We start from the raw sequence: 22,006 nt of genomic DNA on the forward strand, positions 1-22,006 counted from the left end.
TATGGAAAATGTATGCACTCTGCAGTCATGTTAAGCAGATAGAGCAACTGAGTCACACCAAAATGCAAACAAAAGCCAATGAGAGTGGGCTACACAGCCATAGCTCTAGCAATCAAATTAAGACGGCTTTGTTTAATTCATGAAATTCTGAGCTAAAGTGATTCCTTTTTTGCCGATATTATGGTTTGATAATATGAATAATTACATCAGATTGAAACACTGGTTAATAAGCATCCATCTTTTTCTAGACTGAAATAGCTAGGCCTTCCAAGCAGCAAAAACAAAGATATTTAAAGTTGACTTTTATTTTGTCAAAATTCATCTCACCTTTCTGCCCCAGAATGGAAGAAATGCTAATCATAGCCTAGCTTTTGCCATCAATGGCAATTGTATCAATCTTAGGAAGGATATCCTTGTCTCTGGAAGAATTTGTGTGGTGGGGGACAGTGATTGTCACACAGCACCATGGGATGAGGCTACGACAGCAAGTCTTGTGATCTGTTTTCTCTTTCTCACCCCAAGATCTGTACTCCGTCAAGCCATGGGATAGAGGGGAACATATGGCCTAAGAAAACATTTCATCTTATTTGGTGTCAAGAATGTTGCAAGAGCAAATAGTTCTGGTGATTTCAAAGTGGCCCATGGTAAGGTAAACAGTATTTTAAAACTGACATTTACAATACAGCAGAAGCTGTCATTCCCATTATCTTTACTGTCTTTCAGACTGTAGGTAAGGGAAGTATAGCAATACATTTAATTGTCAAGCAACAACTGTCGCTCAGTGTAATTTTTATAATTCTAGTGCCTATGAAGGTCCCATCTTTTGCGTTCTTTGCCCAGATCAAAACTCCAGATGCTTATCCTGGTAAGCCAATTAATAACATAAAGTCAAAAATACAAAACAAAACAAAAAAATACAAAACAAAACAAAACAAAACAAAAACCCATCCCCTGGGGAAGAAATCAATAGCAGGGCTAGACTGTAACATATGGAGGTACACATGTCATAGAGCTGTAGCAGACCTCAGAAGGTCACTAAGTCCAGTCCCCTGCCCTCTTGACAGATCCCAGTACCATCTCCCTTTCCCCAAATGGCCCCCTCAAGGAGGGGGCTCACAACCTTGGGTTTAGCAGGCCAATGCTCAAACTATTGAGCTATGCTGAACAGGAATCCTAGATTATTTCTTATGATTAAGAATTCCTCCTCACAATAGTTAGCATTGCAAGAGAAAAGCCTTTTTTTTTCCTTTCTTCCCTTGTCCAGGTGAAATGGGGACTGAAGTCTAAAGTCTGGCTGGGTCTACATGGCACGGCTTTCCCAGCAGACCCATGCTAATGAGCAGCCTTGAAATTGCAAATGGCTGTTCTTTAGCACTGTCCTGTGGCTCATTAGCATAGCTGCGTGACAGCTTGGTCTTGGCAGAGGGGGGTGCCGGCAGTGAAGAGGCCATGTGGACATTTCCCTGCTGGCAAAAATCCCCTCTGTCGCCAGACCCTTATGCCTGAACCACTGGGAGTTTTGAGCAGAACAGCAACTTGTGGGGATTTGGCTGAATGTTGTAATTGGTAGTCCCACACAAGGGGTTGTTAATGCAAATGAGACAGGATATGAAAGAGGGAGGAAGAGGAACTGCCTAATTCTGTGTGTAAAACACTGGATTAATGCAGTGGCGTGTCTTAGAACCTACTAGTAGGAATGTAGGTTCTGTAACCTACATTACATTCTGTAACTAGGAGGTTCTGTAACCTAAAGGCCAGCCAATGCCTCCCAGAGCTCTGGAGTGGAATTCAGGGTGTGTGGTTTTTTTGTAGTTAGTTATTCCCTGCTCCAAGGGAGTATCTCTTATATATGTACGTGCAGTGGCTAACACAGGGGTCTGTAAACAATATAGCAAGAAGAGCCATTTTTTCAAATTTCGTTACAAAATCAATATTTTGGGAGCGACAATGCGTGTGAATACAAGTCAGTCCTTAATACGTAACATCAAACTGTACTTCTTCTCACCCCTATTTTAAGAACAGCGCATGCACATTGGTTTGTACCAGCTAGAAGGCTGTTACCCCCATCTCCAGGCTTAACCTGCCTCAGCCCCCAAATCCTCACCCAGGATTATCTCGCCTCAGTACGTGCAGCTCCTCTGCAGCTGCCACCACCGCAGCTGCCTCCTCCTCAATGCGGCTGCGTGGCTCGGGCAGGGGCAGGCTTGGCTGCCTCTCCCCACAGGTGTCCTGTGTGCTTAGTGCTTCCCCCACTTGCAGTAGGGGCAGCTCCCTGCCGTGCTGACTTTCTTTTCTGGGGCTCCCTGCCTTTCTGCAGCTTTCTTCTCCAGGACTCCCTGACACAACTAACTGCTCAGCAGCTCTGGAGGCTGCTGCTTAACAAAAAGCCCATAAATTCCGTCAGTTTAACGGTGGGCAACTGAATTTAGTTTTTTTGTTTAAGCAGTGGCAGCCTCTGAGCCACAAGAGGAGTCAGCGGTGGCAATGCTTGGAGCCGCAAATGGTTCCTTAAAAAGCCGCATACGGCTCTGCAGCAGCAGGTTGCTGACCCCTGGCCTAGCACAATCGGGGTCAATAGGTACTACCCTAATAAGGAGGTGGAAAGCTGATGTGTGGCACAAAATGCTTTAGTTTACGCGGAGATGAAAGAAGAGTAACTCTGCCTTAATATGTATCCCTCTGTTAGCACCTGGAGTTAAGTACTGTACATGAAGGGACCCAGCTGGCTGAATCCCCAGGCTGATGTGACTCCATTGTTTGTTTATAGGGTTGCTAAGCTGGGCCCAGTGGGAACAACTATGTGACATCCCTCATCACTGGGAAAGAGGGGTCAGCGCCAGCCTGCTGCTGCGTTTGGGACCCACCCCACTCCCTCAAAGCAGCTGATTTCCTCCCCTGCCTCCCACGTTCTTCGGGGTGCGGCACAGGTGGCTGCTGGTAGCAGTCGGGGGGGGGGCTCTGCCCCCTTATGCACCCCGAGTATTTTAATTGCTAAATGTGGTGTCCTCCCATGCCCCCAGGTGACCCGACCATTGCCCCGCCAGGAGTCGACTGCCCGTGGGGTGGGGGGCTTTGCTGTGCACTCTGCCATGGAACACCCCCCGCGCCCCAGCTGGCAGGGCTGCAAATCCAGACCCGATCCCCAGGCGGCACTTGCCGCTCCTCTGGCTCGGTTGCCTCGGCGGCTCCCGCGGTCCAGGCAGGGCGGATCCGCCGGCTCCCGAGGCAGCACGTGACGCTCCCGCCAGGAGGAAGGAAACTGGAGCTGGCAGCAGGCGGTGCAGTGCGCGCCCCTGTGCCGGTCCGCTCCGGGTGGGAGTGCGCCGCTGGCCGGGGAGGCGCGCCGGAGGAGCATGGCTTTCGGCAAGAGTCAGAAAGATCCCTTCAGCACTGCCGTGGGGCACCTGATCCGTGAGTACCTGCGCGCCCTCCGCCGAGCCGGGGGCTCTCTCGCTGTCCGCACTCGGGGCGGAAGAGGAGCCCAGGGCCCCGTCCCCCTCCAAAGCTCTCGGAGAGCCCCGGGGGCATTGGAGAAACTGGAGATTTTGCTGGCGGCAGTGATCCCCCCCGGCAATCTCACGCCCATCTGCGGGCAGTGTATGGCCACCTGAGGGTCGGAGCTAGGCCCCTGCCACTCATTGGACTAATACGGCAGCCAGTAAAGGCAGCTGAGTAAAAGAGCCTGGTGAACACTTTGGACTGAATAAATATTGATTGAGTTCCAAGTTCGCCTCGTGTAGCCGCCCTGTGTAGTGTGTGATACAGGGCACTAGCTGGCTCCTTAAAGGCACAACACCCACCTGGAATTCAACGTCTGCCAGTAACTTGGACATTTTCTGAAGCCCCTCCTCTTTGTCTTCCAGAGAGAGCGACGGTGGGTACGCTGCCCGCCGAGGAGTGGGGTCAGTTTATGCACATCTGTGATATTATTAACACCACGGATGAGGGGTAAGTAGGATAGTGTAAGGCTTCCCAACCAGAGGTACATGCAGGTCTTCCATCAACTCCTCTAGATATTTGCCTAGTTTTACAACAGGTTACATTAAAAAAAGACTAGTAAAGTCAGTACAGTCTAGAAGTTCATTTCAACTGCTTCGTATGTCTTAAGTGGACATGTAAGTACAATATTTCTATTCCAATTCATCTGTTTGACAATAAGATGGTAGAAAGCCAGCAAGTTTTCAGCTGTAGTTTTCTGTGATATTAGTGCATGTTTTTGTAAGTAAGTAGTTTTTAAGTAAGGTGTAACTTGATGGTATGTGAAACGAATTTGACTCCTGAAAAGGGTACAGTAATCTGGAAAGGTAGAATAGCACTTGTTTCAAGACGTCAGATTACTTTAGGACCATGTTTTTCAGCCAGTGGTATGTGTACCCTTAGAGGTATGTGAGATAATTCTGGGAGTATTTAGAATTTTTGAAGGGGGTACTTCATAAAAAAAGGTTGAGAAATAGTGGGCTAGTGCTCTGTAGCTGGGCTAAGAAAGTCATTTCCCATGTGCAACAAGGGTCCTGCGTAAATAAGGGATATCTGAAAAGTGTCCATACTGCCTGTTTCACAGCTCCTGTTTAAAAGAGTCCTGGATGTGTCTGTATGCATGTGTGGGATAGATGCGTGCTTTCAGGGCCAGCCCAAGGGTTTTTGGTGCCCTAGGCAAACTATGTCCCCCCATCACATTGAATATAGAGCAAAATGAGAAGCCTAGAATGAAAAAATTTACCTTTCTTTACTTGGCATTCAAAATGAACAATGTAAAAATAAATAATTTTTCTACTTTTTATTAATCCTAAGAGAATTGTACTGTGCAGGATAAACCACTTGGTAGCTGAAACTTAAAGTTTAACCCTTTTGAGTTGTACACAGTTTCTGCTCAGCACTATGAACAGTTGTGTTTCATGATGCAACAGTCTTCCTTCCAAAGGAACTGATTTTTTTGGAAGCTATGAAAATCTTTATTCTTGATATTGAATGAAGTCTAGTTTTGAGTTGTAACTCTTCTGCACCTAGGCGATGCTCTTTTGAAGCCATGCCATGACGCATTTTAACTCTGCTTACATACAGAACCATGCTCCACAGTGTGAAATAAGTAATATAACCTAACTTCTGACAGGGCAATAATGCACTGTTTTACAAGTACAATATTTGATACTTTAGTTTATAAGATATAACATTAATAAACTGCAGCAAGGGATGTTTAGGTTGGACGTTAGGAAAAAGTTCCTAATTTCCGGTGTTTGGCCACCCTGACATTAATTGCCTCGGGAGGTTGTGGAATCTCCGTCCCTGGACATATTTAAGAACAGGTTAGATAAATGTCTATCAGGGATGGCCTAGACAGTACTTGGTCCTGCCATGAGGACAGGGGGCTGGACTCGATGACCTCTGGAGGTCCTTTCCAGTCCTAGTATTCTATAAGTCTATGAATATTTTTAAATAAGGAAAAAATAATTTGGTGCCCCTTAAAGCCTGAAGCCCTAAGCAACTGCCTACTTCACCTGTATAGTTGGGCCAACTCTGCACACATACACATTAAAATATCTTTCATTTATGTGGCTAATAAGAACTTTTGTTCAGAAGTATTCATCTTCCTGAGAGTAGGACAGTGTTCTTCATAGTTCTGTATGCAACAGGTCAACTACTTCAAGTTGCATCTAATTAAGTTATTAAAAGGGACTGAATCCTGATGCCCTTAATTAGTGTTTTTATTCAGCCTTTTCTCTGGTGAAAGATTCATTTGAGTTGCTGGGAATCTTGGTTGGGCAAGAAATGAGTAAAGATGTCAAGATTTGACCATTAAGGGTGTTTTCCATACACGAATGCTAAAAAAGGCAGGAAGAGCCAATATCTACAGTCTCCTTGAATACCCCTCCCCTTGCATTGTTATGGTGATGCACAACTCATCCTGATATGGAACCCTGACATGCTCTCCAGAGGAAGATAAAGCTTTCCAAAATTCCTCCTGACCCCAGGTTTGGAAATCAGTCCAACTGTGTCATGTTTGAGCGGGAGTCAGTTTGGTTTAGGTATCAGCTCCAACTTCTCCTTGGAGATACTAAAAGTGTTAAATAATTAAATACTTTCCCTTCTGCCATCACTGAGTCTAGGGTTATGTGGACCCTGACACTTCCTGCTACAAAGAGTGGAGCACCGCAAGTTTACAAGATTGGAGATGTCTCTTAGCTACCAAAACGTACTTGTGATTTGGGGTTTGTAATTTGACTGAGGTTCCTCATTATGTATTTTTGATGCACTTCACTACTAAAATTCTTTGCCTATAACTCCCTGCCCAGCCATTGGCAAGGCAATAGCTTAGTTATTATGGGACTTGTTTTTTTAATACTATCTACACAGTAACTTTTATAGCATGAATCATGATGTCTTTAGAAAATATATTTCCTTTGTGAGCAGCTTATTCTATAACCAGCCATTCTGGAACATCCTGTGACTTCCTCTTTGGCATCTGCTACTGGCCACAGCCTGAGACAAAATACTAAGAATAAAGGAATTGCCAGACCTGTTCAGAGGAGTGGCCCATCTAGCCCAGTGTCCTGGCTCTGGCAGTGACTAGACCCCCAGAGGAAGATCTAAGGCTTGGTCTATACTAGGAAAATCAGTCAATTTCAGCTACTCAATTCTAGCTACTGCAATTGCATAGCTAGATTCGATGTATGAGAAATAGACTTAATTGACTGTCTTCACTATGGAAGGTTGCATTTCTCCCATCTACCTCCCTTACTCTGAGCGAGAGGAGGAGTACAGGAGTTGACTGATCCCAGATGGAGCGATGTTATGGATCTTTACCAGACGCACAAAATCAAATTCCAGAAGAGCGATCCTGACCACGTCCATCTTTGTGGAAGTGAAGGCAAGCCCTAAAAAATCCTCAAGAGGGAAGTCATGGATTATTTTAACTATGGGGGATGTTTTTTCTTCCTAATCCCACCTCTCCTGTTTTTAGATTCTTTATTACTGTGATCTGCTATGGCAGTTCCTACATTCCTAGTATTTTGTCTCAGGCTGTGGCCAGTAGCAGATGCCGAAGAGGAAGTCACAGGATGTTTCAGAATGGACAGTTATGGAATAAACTGCTCACAAGGGAAAATTTATTTTCTCAAAGACTGAAGCGCAAGTGGTAAAGATCTGTGAAGCTGAAGGACCCTGGTTGTAGTCTGCTATTCTCTACTCTGCTTCATTCCTATGCCTTGGGTGGTTGTAGAAGCTCCATCATTGCAGATACGTAAGAACAGGTTACATAAATATCTAACAGGGATGATCTAGAGGGTATTTGATCCTGCCATGAGGGCCTAGGACAGGACTTGATGATGTCTTGAGGTCCCTTCTAGTTCTAATATTCTATGTTTGCAACTTACAATGGTATAAAAAGATGGAGAAACCTTAATCTTAGTGGAATTTTACAAGAAATACATTAGAATATTCAAGCTGCTGTATTGTCACAGGGGAGCACTGAATTAGGGCTTTATTGGCATTGAATGTTTTTACTAGTAAAGATTTTTATTCTGAGCCCAGATGGTGAGTTACATTAGTGTAGTGATAGATCATCTGGAAGAATTTTGGTTTTGCCACGAGTTCTTCAGTGGCTCCGGTTACTGTAATACATGCGTGCATTATACACAGAGTACATTAGGAAAGTAAGCTGTTTTCCATATCTACTGAGCTAATACCTGATCCCACCCTTTCACTCCCACACAGTTTTCTATCTAGAGAGATAGAGGATATATATGAAAATCACAGTGCTGTGATGGCTATGTTGCCAGCTCTGATGGGGAATGCAGTGGCTGTGTACTGGCACACAGCAATTACTACAGTGGTTCAGAAGCATCCTGCAGTTATCAGGATTGAAGTTTAACCAAGATACTGATCTTGCCTCTGGTCTTTCCAAAACTCCAGTGAGATCTCTAGTTCCATTTCATTTGAAAAATAGTCTCTATTTAGCTCTTGATGCATTGACCCTTTACATTACTGAGAGTTGCACAGGTAAATCTCTTGCAGGACAGTAAGAGACTATTGGAGAGGAAAATGCACAGGGGAATTGCATTTATTCTTCTATATGGGGCTGTGAAGTACAGTTTGCATTGGTGACCCTGATTCACCGCCATGTTACTCCTGTTTAATATTGAAGTAACTTTATTGAAATCAGTGGAGTCATCCCACCGCTGTGAACCAGCATAAAATTAGAGTACTACTGGGAGCTGATTCACTCCTTTTGTCATGTCAGTATTTTCAGGTCTTGGACAATTTTCATAAAATAACACCTTATTTCATTGGTACCTTTCTCTGTGTAATTTCTTGTTGTCACAGGCCTAAAGATGCAGTAAAAGCACTAAAGAAAAGGATTTCCAAAAACTGTAATCATAAGGAGGTTAGATTCACCTTGTCTGTAAGTACAACTTTACTATTATTAAAGAGATACAGGTTGAATTTATCTAATCTGGAACTCTCTCATCCGGAAACATCTGTAATTTGGCATGATTTTAGGTAGATGGACAACTACTTATCATGGGTGTGACTAAGTTTTCCATGGGCCTGTAAAGTTTGTTTACAGCCACCAGTGCTGTCCAAGAGCCCTGTAAGCAGTAGAAGTGTTGGTAATGTGCGAGACAATATTGATCTTTTGTGATCTGGCAAATTCTCTCATTCAGCACTATTCAGGTCCTGAGGGTGGTGGACGACAGAGAGGTTCAACCTCTACCTGTACCATATTTTAAAGGATAAATCAATGTCTGATTGACACGTCAGTTGTGAGCTCTTAAGGAACAGTCTGTTTTATGTCTGTATGGCACCTAGTACACAGTGCAGTCTTCTTCCAATACTGGAGTTTTTAAATGCTACTGTAACATAAATAAAAATTCTATACAACCTCTAGATTTAGAACATAAGAACGTAAGAACATAAGAATGGCCATACTGGGTCAGACCAAAGGTCCATCCAGCCCAGCATCCCATCTGCCGACGGTGGCCAATGCCAGGTGCCCCAGAGAAGGAGAACAGAAGACAATGATCAAGTGATTTATCTCCTGCCATCCATCTCCTGCCCTTGTTCTGAAGGCTAGGGCACCATACTTTATCCCTGGCTAATAGCCATTTATGGACCTAACCTGCAAAAATTTATCAAGCTCTTTTTTAAACCCTAATAGAGTCCTGGCCTTCACAGCCTTCTTGGGCAAGGAGTTCCACAGGTTGACTGTGCGCTGTGTGAAGAAAAATTTCCTTTTATTAGTTTTGAACCTACTACCCATCAATTTCATTTGGTGTCCCCTAGTTCTTGTATTATGGGAAAAGGTAAATAATTTTTCTATATTCACTTTCTCCACACCATTCATGATTTTATATACCTCTATCATATCGCCCCTCAATCGCCTCTTTTCCAAACTGAAAAGTCCCAGTCTCTCTAGCCTCTCCCCATATGGGACCCGTTCCAAGCCCCTAATCATCTTAGTCGCCCTTTTCTGAACCTTTTCTAATGCCAATATATCTTTTTTGAGGTGAGGAGACCACATCTGCACGCAGTACTCAAGATGTGGGCGTACCATAGTTTTATATAGGGGAAGTATGATATCTTTTGTCTTATTATCGATCCCTTTTTTAATAATTCCTAACATCCTATTTGCCTTACTAACTGCCGCTGCACACTGCGTGGATGTCTTCAGAGAACTATCCACTATAACTCCAAGATCCCTTTCCTGATCTGTCGTAGCTAAATTTGACCCCATCATGTAGTACGTGTAATTTGGGTTATTTTTTCCAACATGCATTACCTTACACTTACCCACATTAAATTTCATTTGCCATTTTGCTGCCCAATCACTCAGTTTGCTGAGATCTTTTTGTAGTTCTTCACAATCCCTTTTGGTTTTGACTGTCCTGAACAGTCAAAGGCTTATGGCTTTGCAAGACTAGCATTTAACTCCCATTGGCTGTCCCACAGATTATATCCCACTGAGCTCTGAAAGATATGTCATGGTTAAAATATTGTACAAGGGCTGAACTGACCTGACAATTCTCCTAATAACACATCTGTTTAGTCTTATTACTCATGCTATGTTACACAGCATTATGGAATGTGTGGTCAGTTTTGCAGAAGCATTCCTTATTGCAAGCAAGGAAGTAATTAGGGTGAAGAAATGACTGATATTGTTTTGCTGGGAGATAAGACCTACAAAATCCAGCTCTGAATTAACACTGTCCCAGAGTTTGGGGATTTGGTCCCATAGCAGAGTTTGCATTAGCTTCTGAACTTTCCTTAGCTGTGAGGAGGTGTGATTTGGGCCTATCTCTGGGTTTATTGAAGCATGTTAATACAGTTCTCCCCGCACTGCTATCGTGGGTCAGATTCTGACTTTTATGCTACTAGGTCCAATGCACTGAAACTTAGAGCAGGATCAAGGCCCCATATCATTGTTAGTTCTCCTGCTCTTTAGGTTCAAATTATTTCCCTCAGGATTTCATTTTCTTTAATTGATTTGTTAGGAGAAAATTCCCTCTATCACACAAGCATTGATGCTGTTATGTATTGTATGGTGTGTGTCGTAATGATTTTCACCATGAATAACACATACTATGAAGTAATTAAGGTAGTTGGGTGACCAACACTTAAATCACATTACTTAGGCAAACAGCATCCGGGTCGACAGCCACCGCAAGCCCTGGGGCACTGTGTGTTGGATGTGTGTGTGTCTTGGCTCCATGTTCCCAGAAAGGGTGGAGCCTTAGGGAGAAGGGGCAGGGCCAAGGATAGTCAGCCCTTAGCACCACCTGGAGCATGGCACTGGGCCCTCCTCCCACCCCCCAGCCTTCAGAAGTTGTGCAGAGTGATGCCCCCTTACCCTGTCCCAAGTGGCAGGCCTGGCTAATAGCACAGCTGAAGCCAAGGACCTTACTGCAGCATCTTGCCTGTGGTAAGATTGGCAGGCACTGCTCTCTCTTTGATGCCAGCTACCCTTCTTGTCGTGTTGGTGTACCGTCATCAACGGGAGAGTGCTTGGAGGTCCATTTATCATGTCACTTAGACGCAGTAAATTGATGGTCAGTGGAACAATTGCTGCAGCACTGTTCCTGGCATAGTAGAGCCAAGCCCTCAGGGATTCACATCAGTTGTGTGGTTGGCTTGTTCCAGTTTTCACTCCCTTTGCTCCTTTTCCCTTCAGCTGCTTAGATGAGTCACCTTTTTGCTCCACATGTTTGCATAACAGAAATGCTCAGCTTCAACTCTCCCTGCACTCTGCACCAGACTTGCTTTCTCCCAGTGTGTTTACCTTAGCCCTGCACTGAATGTGCAGAGTGAAGTTTGGTAATACTGCTCTCTGAGCTTTGGGAGTGTTTGTCTGGAGACTTGCTCTGCAGATACTGCTGGGTTTCTTTTATTCTTCAGCCTTTTAGGAAAAACGACCTAATTGTTCATGTTCCTGGTATATCTGAGGAGGAACCCAATAAGACCGACCTTGACCTGCTGAAAATGGATTCTGTTTACTTATGGATAGGGTTGATAACTGGAGGGTTCAGATCCAAGCTGCATTACTGTGAAACAAATGCAGCCTCCCTGCTTCCAGCCTTTCAGCTGTGCTCCCAGACTCTTAGCACTGTCTCTTAGATTTCAACTCCTTACTTTCTCCTTCTCTGTTTCCACCTATTCACATGCAACTACAAAAGGTGTGGGCAATAGTTTCTGATGAGAGGCCACTCCAAGATTTTGGTAAGTGGTGGAGGGCTGCACTTTTCTCTGGAGGGGTTGTGTGGTTTGGGGTGAAGCTTATGTGCAGAAGGGAGCTCAGGGTAGGGAATTGGGATGCGGGAAAGGGTGTGGGCCTGAGAGGGTATTAAGTGAAGGAGGGAGTTGTTACCTGGGCTAGGGAATTGGGGTGCAGTATTGGGCAGGTGGTATGGATGCAGGAGAAGATTTTTGAGCTGGAGGAGGGGCTGCAAGGTCTGGGAGGGAGTTGTGACCCAGGGCGAAGGGGAAAGGCAGGTGCAGAAGTGTTTGGGTAGTGACGTAGGGCAGGGAATTTGGGTGCCAGAGGGGGTGCAATAGACTGTCTTTTAGTCCTGGGGGGGTAGGCTGCAGGGCACATTAAAAGGCTTTGCAGGGTAGATTTGGCCCTTAGGCTATATCTTACCTACCCTCATCTACACCCTGCTAGGCAATTTCAACCATTCTGTCTGAGAGCTTTTTCGGTAACAAGCAGTCCGGTAGCACCTTAAAAAGACTGACACATTTGTTTACTAGGTAATGAGCTTTCCATGGGTAAGACCCACTTCCTGCCTTACCCACAAAAGCTCATTACCTAATAAATTGCTTAGTCTTTTTCAGGTGCTACAGGACTGCTTGTTTGTAAAGCTACAGACTAACGTGGCTACCCGTCCGAGAACTCTTTCTGGCCTCCCAGGCTCTCTCTGCCTCTACTGCCAATCTTCCTTCATTTGCAAACCTTACTCTTTACTCAAAATCCTCATTCTTTCCTCCTCATCTAGTTATTCTTTGTCTTCTTACTACAAGCTACCAACACTTCCGTGTCTATCAGGGCCTCTTCCTCTGTTGCTGGTTTCTTCATCTTCCAGTGTCTCCTGTCTTCAGTTTGCCCCTCTCTTCTGCTCCAGTGAAGCCTCTCCTGCAATACAGGTTGAACCTCTCTCAGCCGGAACTCTCTTCTCTGGCAACATCAATAATCCTGCATGATTTTAGTTAGCCAGACAACTACTTATCCTGGGTGTGGCCAAGCTTCCTGTGGTTGCATAAAGTTTTTTCACGGCCACCAGTCCTGGCTTTCAGTGTTCTGTGCTGTTATTTAGCTGTAAATTATCCCTAAATGTCTTCTAAGAGCCCAATAAGCTGTGGAAGTGTTGGTAACGTGCTAGAAAATATTGCCCTTCCATCGTCCAGCAAAGTCTCTGGTCCAGCACCAGTCTGGTCTTGAGGGTACTGGACGAGAGAGGTTCAACCCATGCCTCCAACGCTTGCCACGTCTGATGTTACTTTCTTCACTTCTAAAACCAAGTACTTTTGGTACAAGAGCTGCTCAAATATTTTGGCAGTTTGTAACAGGAAAGGGCTTTTTTTTTTTTTTTTGCTTAATGAATGTTTTGTGAAGAATATTTGTTTCTTTTGAAATTGTTTGGGTTTTGTATTTTTGTTTTTTTTTGTTGTTTTTGTTTTTGGTTTTTTTTTTGCCTTGTCAGGTTTTTTCCCCTGGAAAAGAGCTATGATGGGGTGGGAGGAGACAAAATATAAAATGTCTCAGTTTTTGAAAACTCTTTGCAAATGTCAAGTTTTAAAAAAATCTGCTGCAAAAAGCAATTGGTGTTTTTGACCAGGTCTTCACCTTGTGTATCCTCCTTGTGCCAGTTACCCTGCTCCCCCGGTACCTGTTGAGAAACTTCATCCATTCCCCTTTCCTTAGTACTTTACATACATCTAAAAAAAGGGTAAAAAGGAGCCATTTTCTTTTATACACGTTTCTGATCTGGTTGTGTTTAGTCTTTGTGTCAGTAGAGTTAATCCTTATATACACAAAGCCTTCTTGAGTAGTTTACTCCTATTAGGAAGCCTAAGATGTACTCAGGAAAAAAATGCTGCATGTTTTTGTTTTGGCTTGAATTAGCAAATTCACACCTGAAGGCCCCAGCACTATGCTTGTTATACTGGCACACACATAAGTAACTTCACATTCATGATAGTTTCCGTTGAGTTTCATGATGGTGTTCATGTGGAGGATCAGGGTTTTAGTTAATCCTGTTGAACAGCTGCTTACCAATACCTTATCATAGTACTGCTCTTATTTTAGTGCTGTTTCCTTGTTCCAGCTCTGTGTATTTTCTTTGTGTGCTTGTTTAGTTAGGGGAACACAGGTGACAATTAGGTGCGTGAAAACATTCTGGGCGTGGCTTAGTTTCATTGCATACTGGTCTGCTGATGTCATCTGGTGCTTATGAAGTTACATGCTTGAGGATTTTGCATGCTGGGCTCTGTAATTTTTCCACAGAATAAAAGCAAGAGATCAGACTGTGCACTACAGGTTTCACAATGAGACAGCCAGAAGGATTATGACTTTTAGGGAGGCAGCCAACAGTGTGTTTATTATTTGATTCTTGTTTTTTGTACACAGTGAATATGTCAAACCTGTTTGGATGCTTCCACCCAGTTTTTAAAGATGACGCCTGTTGCTAGAACTTGTCGGCTTTTTTTCTTACGTTTCTAAATACCAGTGCCCAGGCCTGCTGATGGGGGGGACATGGGCAAAGGGCGCAACTGTGCCAGGCCCAGCAATTCAAAAGGGCCTAGAACTCCCAACCACCATCATTGCTATCACAGGAGTGGCAGTGCCTGGAGCCCTGGGCCCTTTAATTTGCTGCTGGAGTGCTGTGTGGTACACTCCATGTGGTTCTGAGGGCTGGTGGGGGGCTGGCAGGGTATGTTCCAGGTGAGGCAGAGAAATGGCTGCCCTCAGTTCCACCCCTTCTGCCAGAGGCCCCACCCATTCCAAGAATCCACATACAGGCCCCACTCACCTTGCCAGAGGCCCAGCAAGTCTGTCAGCCCTCCTGAGCATAAACATGGCTCCCCTAGACAGCAGGTTGTGCTAGCCAGGCAAATACAGTTGCACCTAGGACGCTAGTACATATTGGGTCTGCTAGCCGTGTAGCTGCTCCGACATTGCTATTTTTAGTGAGCTAGCTCAGGCCAAACTAGGTCAGGTTTGTTGACATGTGCTGTCCCAATTTCAGGGTGAACCTTGCCCCCTTCGATACTTACCCATGCTAAGTAGCACCTTACCTCATCGTTTATCTCTCTTTGATTCCAGTGGCGCTGCTTGAGGAAGTAGCATGTGACTCAACAGTAAATAAGGGTATTAGAATCCTTATGAATGTGTGAGTATCCCAATAGCTCATTCATGATTGACCCAGAATTCGTCTGGATCATCTTCACCTTTCAGTCACACTGGAGCATCTCATTTGAGTCAATTGGCTTGCACTGGCCTGGAGCGGCTAGCCCACTAGATAAAGTAGTTTTCTCAAAGGAGTAAGGATTCAGTCTCAAAGTGAGGGAATTAATAATGGGAATTGCATAACTAATTCCCTGTGCACTGGTCTGAAAATGCTTTGCACAAATTGTAGCACTTATTTCACGTTCTCTTTCAAATCAGTCAAGCTGAGATTGTCTGGCTTTTCATATAGCAGTTCGGTACTGTGTTTTACTCTCGCTTTATTCCTGCCGTATATTTTCTGCTGCTCTTGTGCTTCCTTTTTCTTAAGGCCCTGGTCACACTAGAGTCAAAACCCTACATCTCCAAGCTAAAAATGAGCTTCTAAAATGGAGTTAACACCCCTTTGTGTAGTCTGCATTGAACAGGGGAAGTGCGTTTAATCTGCTTCTGCTCCATCTGCAGCTACACTGGTGCCAATTAGAAGGCTTGTTCTAATTTGAGGAATATTTCCAATATGTGTCATGGGACATACTGATATAACTGACAACTTATAAACTGGTCTACAATTTCCTTTCTGCCTGGGTGGGGCATAGTAAAGAGAGACCCTATTCTGCTCTGTCTGGAACAATATGGTCAAGGGGTTAGGGCTCCTAAAGTTTGACCCAGGACAGCTGGGTTAAGTTCTGCCTGTACCACCAGCATTCTCTGGTGGGCATCCCTTCAAGTCAGTGAAAAGCCTTATACAGGTTGAACCTTTCTAATCCAGAACACTCTTGTCCAGAGAACTCTGTAATCTGGAATGTCTTTAATTTATCGGATGAACACTTGTCACAGGCGAGGCCAAGTTTCCCGTGGTCCCATAAAGTTTGTTTACAGGCACCAGTCCTGGTTCTCAGTGTTCTGTGCTGTTATTTAGCTCTAACTTACCTCTAAATGTCTGAACCCAGGAAGCAGTGAAGTGTTGGTAATGTGCTAGAAAATATTGACCTCCCATCATCCCGCAAATTCTCTTGTCCGGTACCAGTCAGGTCCTGAGGATGCCCGGAGAGAGAGGTTCAACCTGTAGGCAATAAGGATCAGTCCATCTCCCTATTATGGATGATCTGTATTCTGACTATGCCAAGCGGTCCTAGTCATGGACATACACGCACTGTGCTAGGTGCTGTACATACAAAACTGTCCAATTTCCTCTTTCTATCACAGTAGCATCCAAGCATGAATGGAAAAGGATAAAAAATGGAAATGGTCAAGTTATTTTTTTATCACTGTCATTGAAATGCCTTCTCTGTACAGCTTCTCGACATGTGCATGAAAAACTGCGGCCCAAGCTTCCAGTCTTTAGTTGTGAAGAGAGACTTTTGCAAAGACAAGCTGGTGAAACTGCTGAATCCAAGATACAATTTGCCAATTGATACACAGGACACAATCTTGGCTTTTATCAGGGTAAGTCAACTGTAAATATTTATGTGTACATAATAAATATTTAGTGATGCAATCCTGCAGTGTGCCAGAAGGGAGTTCTTGGTAACCACTTGTGAATATGTTCTTTGGTGTCCTTGCTACTGCTGCAAGTGTAGCCAGGAGTGCAGGGTGAAGGGAGAGGCATGGAAAGGCTCCTTTGGCTGCCCCTTTCCCTGATGGCTGAATGTGTTCCTCTTTCTGTGCAGGTGGGGAGGGAAAGTGAAAAGGAGTGTAATAGGGTCAGTAACAAAGTGGCTGTCAACTCTCATGAGTGCCCCCATTTGGACAAATGTGTGTGTCTGCACTGTTGCAATTCAAAAGTCTCTTCGGCTACATCTACACTACAATATAAATTTGATTTTATAACACTGGGTTTTGTAAATTCGATGTTGATTATCCTCCTCTCCCCACAAAGTCGAGTTAGTGTTGCAACACTGCAAGGCCAAACAGACTGTTGCAGCAGTGCATTGTGGAAACCTATCCCACAGTTCCCTGAGCCCCATAGTATTCTGGGTTTTTTTGCTGGTGCAGTAGGGGTAAAAAATGCCCCACAAATGGTTGTGGGTATGTGATGTCATCTTCCCACAAGACATTGCCTCATTCTGCTCCTATGGAAAGCAAGTGGCCATTTTCTCAGAAGGAAAGAAGGAAAAGTAGGGAACTCCAGGCAAAACCAAACCAAATAAGCCGGCTTCAGAAGGTAACAGAACCAAGTAAACTGGTTGCTCAGCTGCTTTTGCCCCACAGAAGGAACACCTTTAGATATGACTTTTTTTTTTTTCTCTCCTGATCAGCCAGGCAGGGAACAGTCATACCCACGTGCCAGAATGACTCTGTGCCCTGGGATCCCCCAGGTGACTGTGCCATCTCAACTGGACCCCCAGCCACTTTCTCCCCCTTGATGCCACCCCTGCCTGGGCAGAATGATATGACGTCTACCAGAAACAGGTTACAGCCGCCCCTCCCACATTCAGTGATGGATGTCATGGGGGAAATTGGTTGAACGGCCAGTTGAGGGGGTTCCTTCAGGGGCTTTCTCTGGCAGCGGGGAGGTGGTTAAAGGGGTAGTTTAGATGTCCCCCCTGGCAAGAGGCAGTCCCTAAAAATCTTTGCTGCTGCCTGGTGACTGGCAGCCCCTGAAATCTTTCCAGCCATATGGCTTCTCCCAGCAAAAATGAACATTAAAACACATTTAAAAAATTGATTTTTGTTCCCACTGATTTTTCAAAAACAGACCTGGGCCTACAGACTCCAAGAAACCGTGGATGTGAGTGAAATGAAGGAGGTGTACCTGGAACTGCTAAAGAAAGGAGTTCAGTTTCCATCTTCTGATGCAAACCCAGAGACGCCAAAGGTCAGTACAAGGTTCATCTCTATTAAACAGAGTTAATTGCGAGAGGATTATGGACAAAAGTGGGTTACTTGTTATTAGTTCTGATATTTGAAACCATGAAAATCCTGTTAACGTGCTTAGGAAGTCGATTGCACATTCTGCCCTGCAGTATTTGTTTTAAAAACTTAGTTAACACTTGTTTTTATTTTAAAAATCACAGCTTGGGGGAATCTGTCTGAAACAGGAAGTGTAAATCTTGGAGATTTGTCTTTTAATGCTAGTTCAGAGATTTGGGGACTTGGTTCCCATCAAAATGTATGGCAATTGAGTGTCCACATCTCTCAGGCATTTTTGAAAGTCTCAGCCGGGTTTTTTTTCATGAAAATGCCCATTGATTCAGAACGTGAGCATTCCCCATATAAAATTCACATTGCAGTTTGTATTGCAGTTGGCATTGTGAGAGGCAGAGATGCTTAATAGAAAGGTCCTTCCTGTATAAGTCTCTACCAATTTGTTTGTACAGTTGCTATAACATTTACAACTTTGTAGATAAAGGATCTGTCTTTACTGTTCAAGTTGGTCAAAGATATTGTTGTGCATAGCTAGAAAAAAACTATCCTTCATTATAATGGGAGCAGTCTATAACAGCTGTACATGCAGCAAATTTCCTAATTTGTTTCTTGCCATTTCTGATGACTTGGAAGAGCTTTCATAAGACTTTCGAGAAGACTGAACCCTTCTTGTGGAATGCCACAGTTACGAATTTAAAATCCTCTAATTAGCCCAGGCAGAAATGATTCAAAACTATTGTGAGACTGGCCTGATGATTAAAATATAGGAAGAACGATGTATTTTGACTGAGGCTGTTCAGATGAGGCTTTGTGCTGAGTCTTTTGGCTGTGTAATTATTTCTACCCCACCCAGATGTAACTGTGGGAATAAATGTCTTCTGAAACTTTGGCTCTGTAGCCACTGAAATCAGTGGCAAATCTCTAATGACTTCCACACAGCATTTCACAGAATACTAGGACTGGAAGGGACCTCGAGAGGCCATCGAGTCCAGCCCCCTGCCCCAATGACAGGACCAAGTACTGTCTAAACCATTCCTGATAGACATTTGACCCAAAGGGCTTAAGCACAGTGTCTGATACCGGCCTTCAGGTTAACCCAAAATGCCCACAAAGCTTCTTGCATCCAGAGCTTTTCAGTTTTGCGAGCCAGCGGAGTCTACTTTCCCATTAAACAGTATTCCCTGTAAGCTGAGTGCTGGGATGGCCTCCCGGGAGGGAGTCAGGTGCTGCCCAGCTCATTAGCAGAGCACCCGCATTGAGCAGCATGTGTTTCTCTTGGTGCTGCTCATCCATGAATGGCTTGATGCACATCAAAAAATTTATTCTGCCCCGGTTGGAAAAAATTAGAGGGAACATTACTCTCAACTCCTCTCCCAGAAAGTAATTTTAGGCCCTTTCTTCTTATAGCTTCTGCTTTTCTCACGTGGCACCATCTCAAGCCACAGCTAACTTTTTCCCTTTAGCAGGCTTCTTGTGCAGCAAAGGCTGACACCTGTTCTGAAGAAAGGAACAAAACTCTCACACCAAATATGGGCTGATCCGTGCCCTGTCAGAAAGAGACAATGCATGTTGCCATTCACAATCCTTCCTGTGATGGATTCACTTGCTAGCAAATCAGTTGAAAGGGAAACTGCATCCCAAGTCTGCTTTTTATTCCAAAATTATTATTGGTTTACTTCAGTAAATAGAACTCACTCAGACAACTCCAGCAGTGTCTTCCTCCCTGACAGCATCGCAGCACCTATTATAAAGAGGATAACTTGCTGTTGTCTGCTCTCATCATGATGTTTTATAGCAATGTCATCTGCATGGCAGTGTCAATTCTCAGGCTAAACAAAAGCCCCCTTTTATATCGTATAGCAGCGAGCTTCATCATGGCCCTCTGAAAAGCCATTACTTCCTTCTGCCTCTGTGAAAAGTACCATGGTGCATCGATCCCCAGCTCCAACAATCACACTGACTTCTGAACAGGTACAGTACAGTCTTTCTTTTGAAATATGCTGGCTAAGTGTCTGTCATCATGATTCCCTGGTTCATATAGTATATAATGTTAGAGCAGGGGTCAGCAACCACTGGCATGTGAGCTAATGAGGTGGCAGCTCAGCCCTGCCCCTCCTCCCCCATGCAGCCAGGAGCTTGCTCAAAGCCAGGCGACCTGTGGATTAGCAAAAGACCAGCTAATGCTACCAACCACCACCTAAACGGTAAAGCTCTGCATCTTTAGTAATGAAGCTGTTGTAAGTAGGACTATTAGTGACTTTAAAAAGTATCGCCAGCACTGGACCATACATAGAGGTCAAAAAGTCAAATTTTGGTACTCTGCCTCAGAAGGGTTACTGACCCCTATATTAGAGGCTCCTACAAGGAAGATGTTTGTTAGCTCAAACAGTATAGGCTTCTCTTGACTATCCTGGGCTGAATCCCTGCTGCATTTCCATGGTGCGTGTTTGTTAGAAACTGTTACATGTTCATGTGCCAGATCTTAGTAGAGCTCCAGAAAGGATTGCACAATGACCAGGGAGCCGTTCCACAGGAAAGTAGAAATCTTTTTTCAGTGTGTTTATTTCTAATGCTCTTATAAGGGTGCTTTTGTGTTAATTTATAAGAAAAGAGGGTACTTCAAATATGGAAGGGAAAGAACGTTTTTGCAAAACATCAATGTGAAGAAATCATTTTTAAACGGTAGGAAGAAATGGACAAGCCAGCGCCTCACTTGCCTGTGGATAAATAAAAAGTTTTTCTACTTAATAGTAATAGGACTTAATAGTAAAGGAGAGAGAGAGAGCAGCATCTCACTCCACATTGCTCAGGTTTGAGACCAACTGCCTTGCAGTGATATAAGCCTGACTAACTCCTTTAACATCTATGGATAGGGCCTATTGTACCGCAGTTTCATGTTTTCAGATGTTTACATCTGAAATTTCACGGCATTGTAACTATGGTGGTCTCAACCCAAAAGGTACTTGGAGGTGGGTCTGATCTCCCCGCTCTTCACTCCCCAGCCATCCTGCTAGAGAAGGGCAAGTCCGGTCCCTCCCCAGTGCAGCAGGGACTTGTAGTTAGGGTGCTTGTAGAAGCAAAGAGATCAGATTTTAGGAGGAAGGACTTATTTCACAGCCCGTGATGACATGTTTTTTACATGAAGTTGGGAGGGCCCTCTCCGTGGAGTATCATCTGTGCAAAGGCTGAAGTAAGGCTTTGCTGGACAGGCCCATAATAGAGCCAATAAAAGAGCAAGCAAGACTGTTGATGTGGAGAGCATAACATTTTCTTTACTTGCCCATCTAACGTTCCATTCCATTGCACTGAACAGATTGGGAAGCTCTACAGCGAACTGGATATGGTGAAAATGAATGCAAAAGTCATGTCAACGATATTAAAGGAAAATGTTCCTGGGTCAGAGAATCTTGATGACATGGATATCTTACAGGTGCCATACAACATTTTAGCTAAGAATGTGTTGATTGCTTGCTTATGGTCTGTTTAAAAAAGCATACATTGTGTCCATCCTTTTTATGTCTGCACTCATATTGCAAAGTGAAAACTACCATCTGGGAATGGGTGATAGAGGTGACTTGCCACTATCAGAAGACAGGATACTGAGCTAGATGGATCTTTGGTCTGACCTGGGATGGCCACTCTTATGTTCTTAAATATTGACTAAATCTGTCCCCAGCACTTACAGTTTGTAGATTTTGTGTTTTCTGCCTTTGGTGGTGATCTGGCTTTCTCTTCCCTGAATTGCCTCCACCTGGTAGGAAATCAGGCAGGAAAGGACAAGTGCATCTTGCAGTGAAAACTCTAGATCTAGTGGCTTGCTGGAGGAATGAATTAGAGTGGAGGTACATCTCTCAAGAGTGTCCTGAAACTCAGACCCAGGTGTTCAATTCAGAGGGTAAGCACATGCCAGCTGAATGCAACTGCCCCATGAATAAATAGGTGGTAGTAAGGTCACTGTCACATTAGGGTCAACTCCTGTACTTAAAAGGCAGACCAAGAACCAGTGCAGAAAGTGGAGCTCTGGTTTTAAGTGTTCACCTTAAAAGATAGACTTCACAGTTCCATTGGTCCAGCCTGAAGATGACATTAGTCCAGCTTCCTTTTCTGATAACCTTTCTGCATCCAGCTGAATTAATTTTTCATTAGTCAGTTCTTCAGTGTGACAATAACAGGTCTGCAACATGTTCTGTGTCTACCTTATTGAAT

At 44.2% G+C, this 22,006-nt stretch overlaps 1 protein-coding gene across 5 annotated transcripts in view; it reads left to right on the plus strand.

Annotated features, from left to right (window-relative positions):
- Positions 1-3,281: 3,281 nt before the first annotated feature.
- Positions 3,282-22,006, plus strand: part of TOM1L1 (target of myb1 like 1 membrane trafficking protein) — a 44,310-nt gene continuing 25,585 nt past the window's right edge. The window contains exons 1-7 of one of the 5 annotated variants that reach the window (XM_075014452.1): positions 3,282-3,411; positions 3,864-3,948; positions 8,320-8,398; positions 16,229-16,378; positions 17,631-17,750; positions 19,661-19,771; positions 21,114-21,230. In XM_075014452.1, coding sequence (XP_074870553.1) covers positions 3,354-3,411; positions 3,864-3,948; positions 8,320-8,398; positions 16,229-16,378; positions 17,631-17,750; positions 19,661-19,771; positions 21,114-21,230 — 720 coding nt within the window. In that variant the 5' untranslated portion in view covers positions 3,282-3,353. Of the gene's footprint in view, positions 3,412-3,863; positions 3,949-8,319; positions 8,399-11,452; positions 11,499-11,659; positions 11,710-16,228; positions 16,379-17,630; positions 17,751-19,660; positions 19,772-21,113; positions 21,231-22,006 lie in introns of those variants that run through there. The other 4 variants (XM_075014454.1, XM_075014457.1, XM_075014456.1 and 1 more) reach the window with 4 other exon arrangements.

The sequence above is a fragment of the Carettochelys insculpta genome, chromosome 20, assembly GCF_033958435.1.
Source record: "Carettochelys insculpta isolate YL-2023 chromosome 20, ASM3395843v1, whole genome shotgun sequence".
In the NCBI taxonomy this organism is placed as follows: domain Eukaryota; kingdom Metazoa; phylum Chordata; order Testudines; family Carettochelyidae; genus Carettochelys; species Carettochelys insculpta.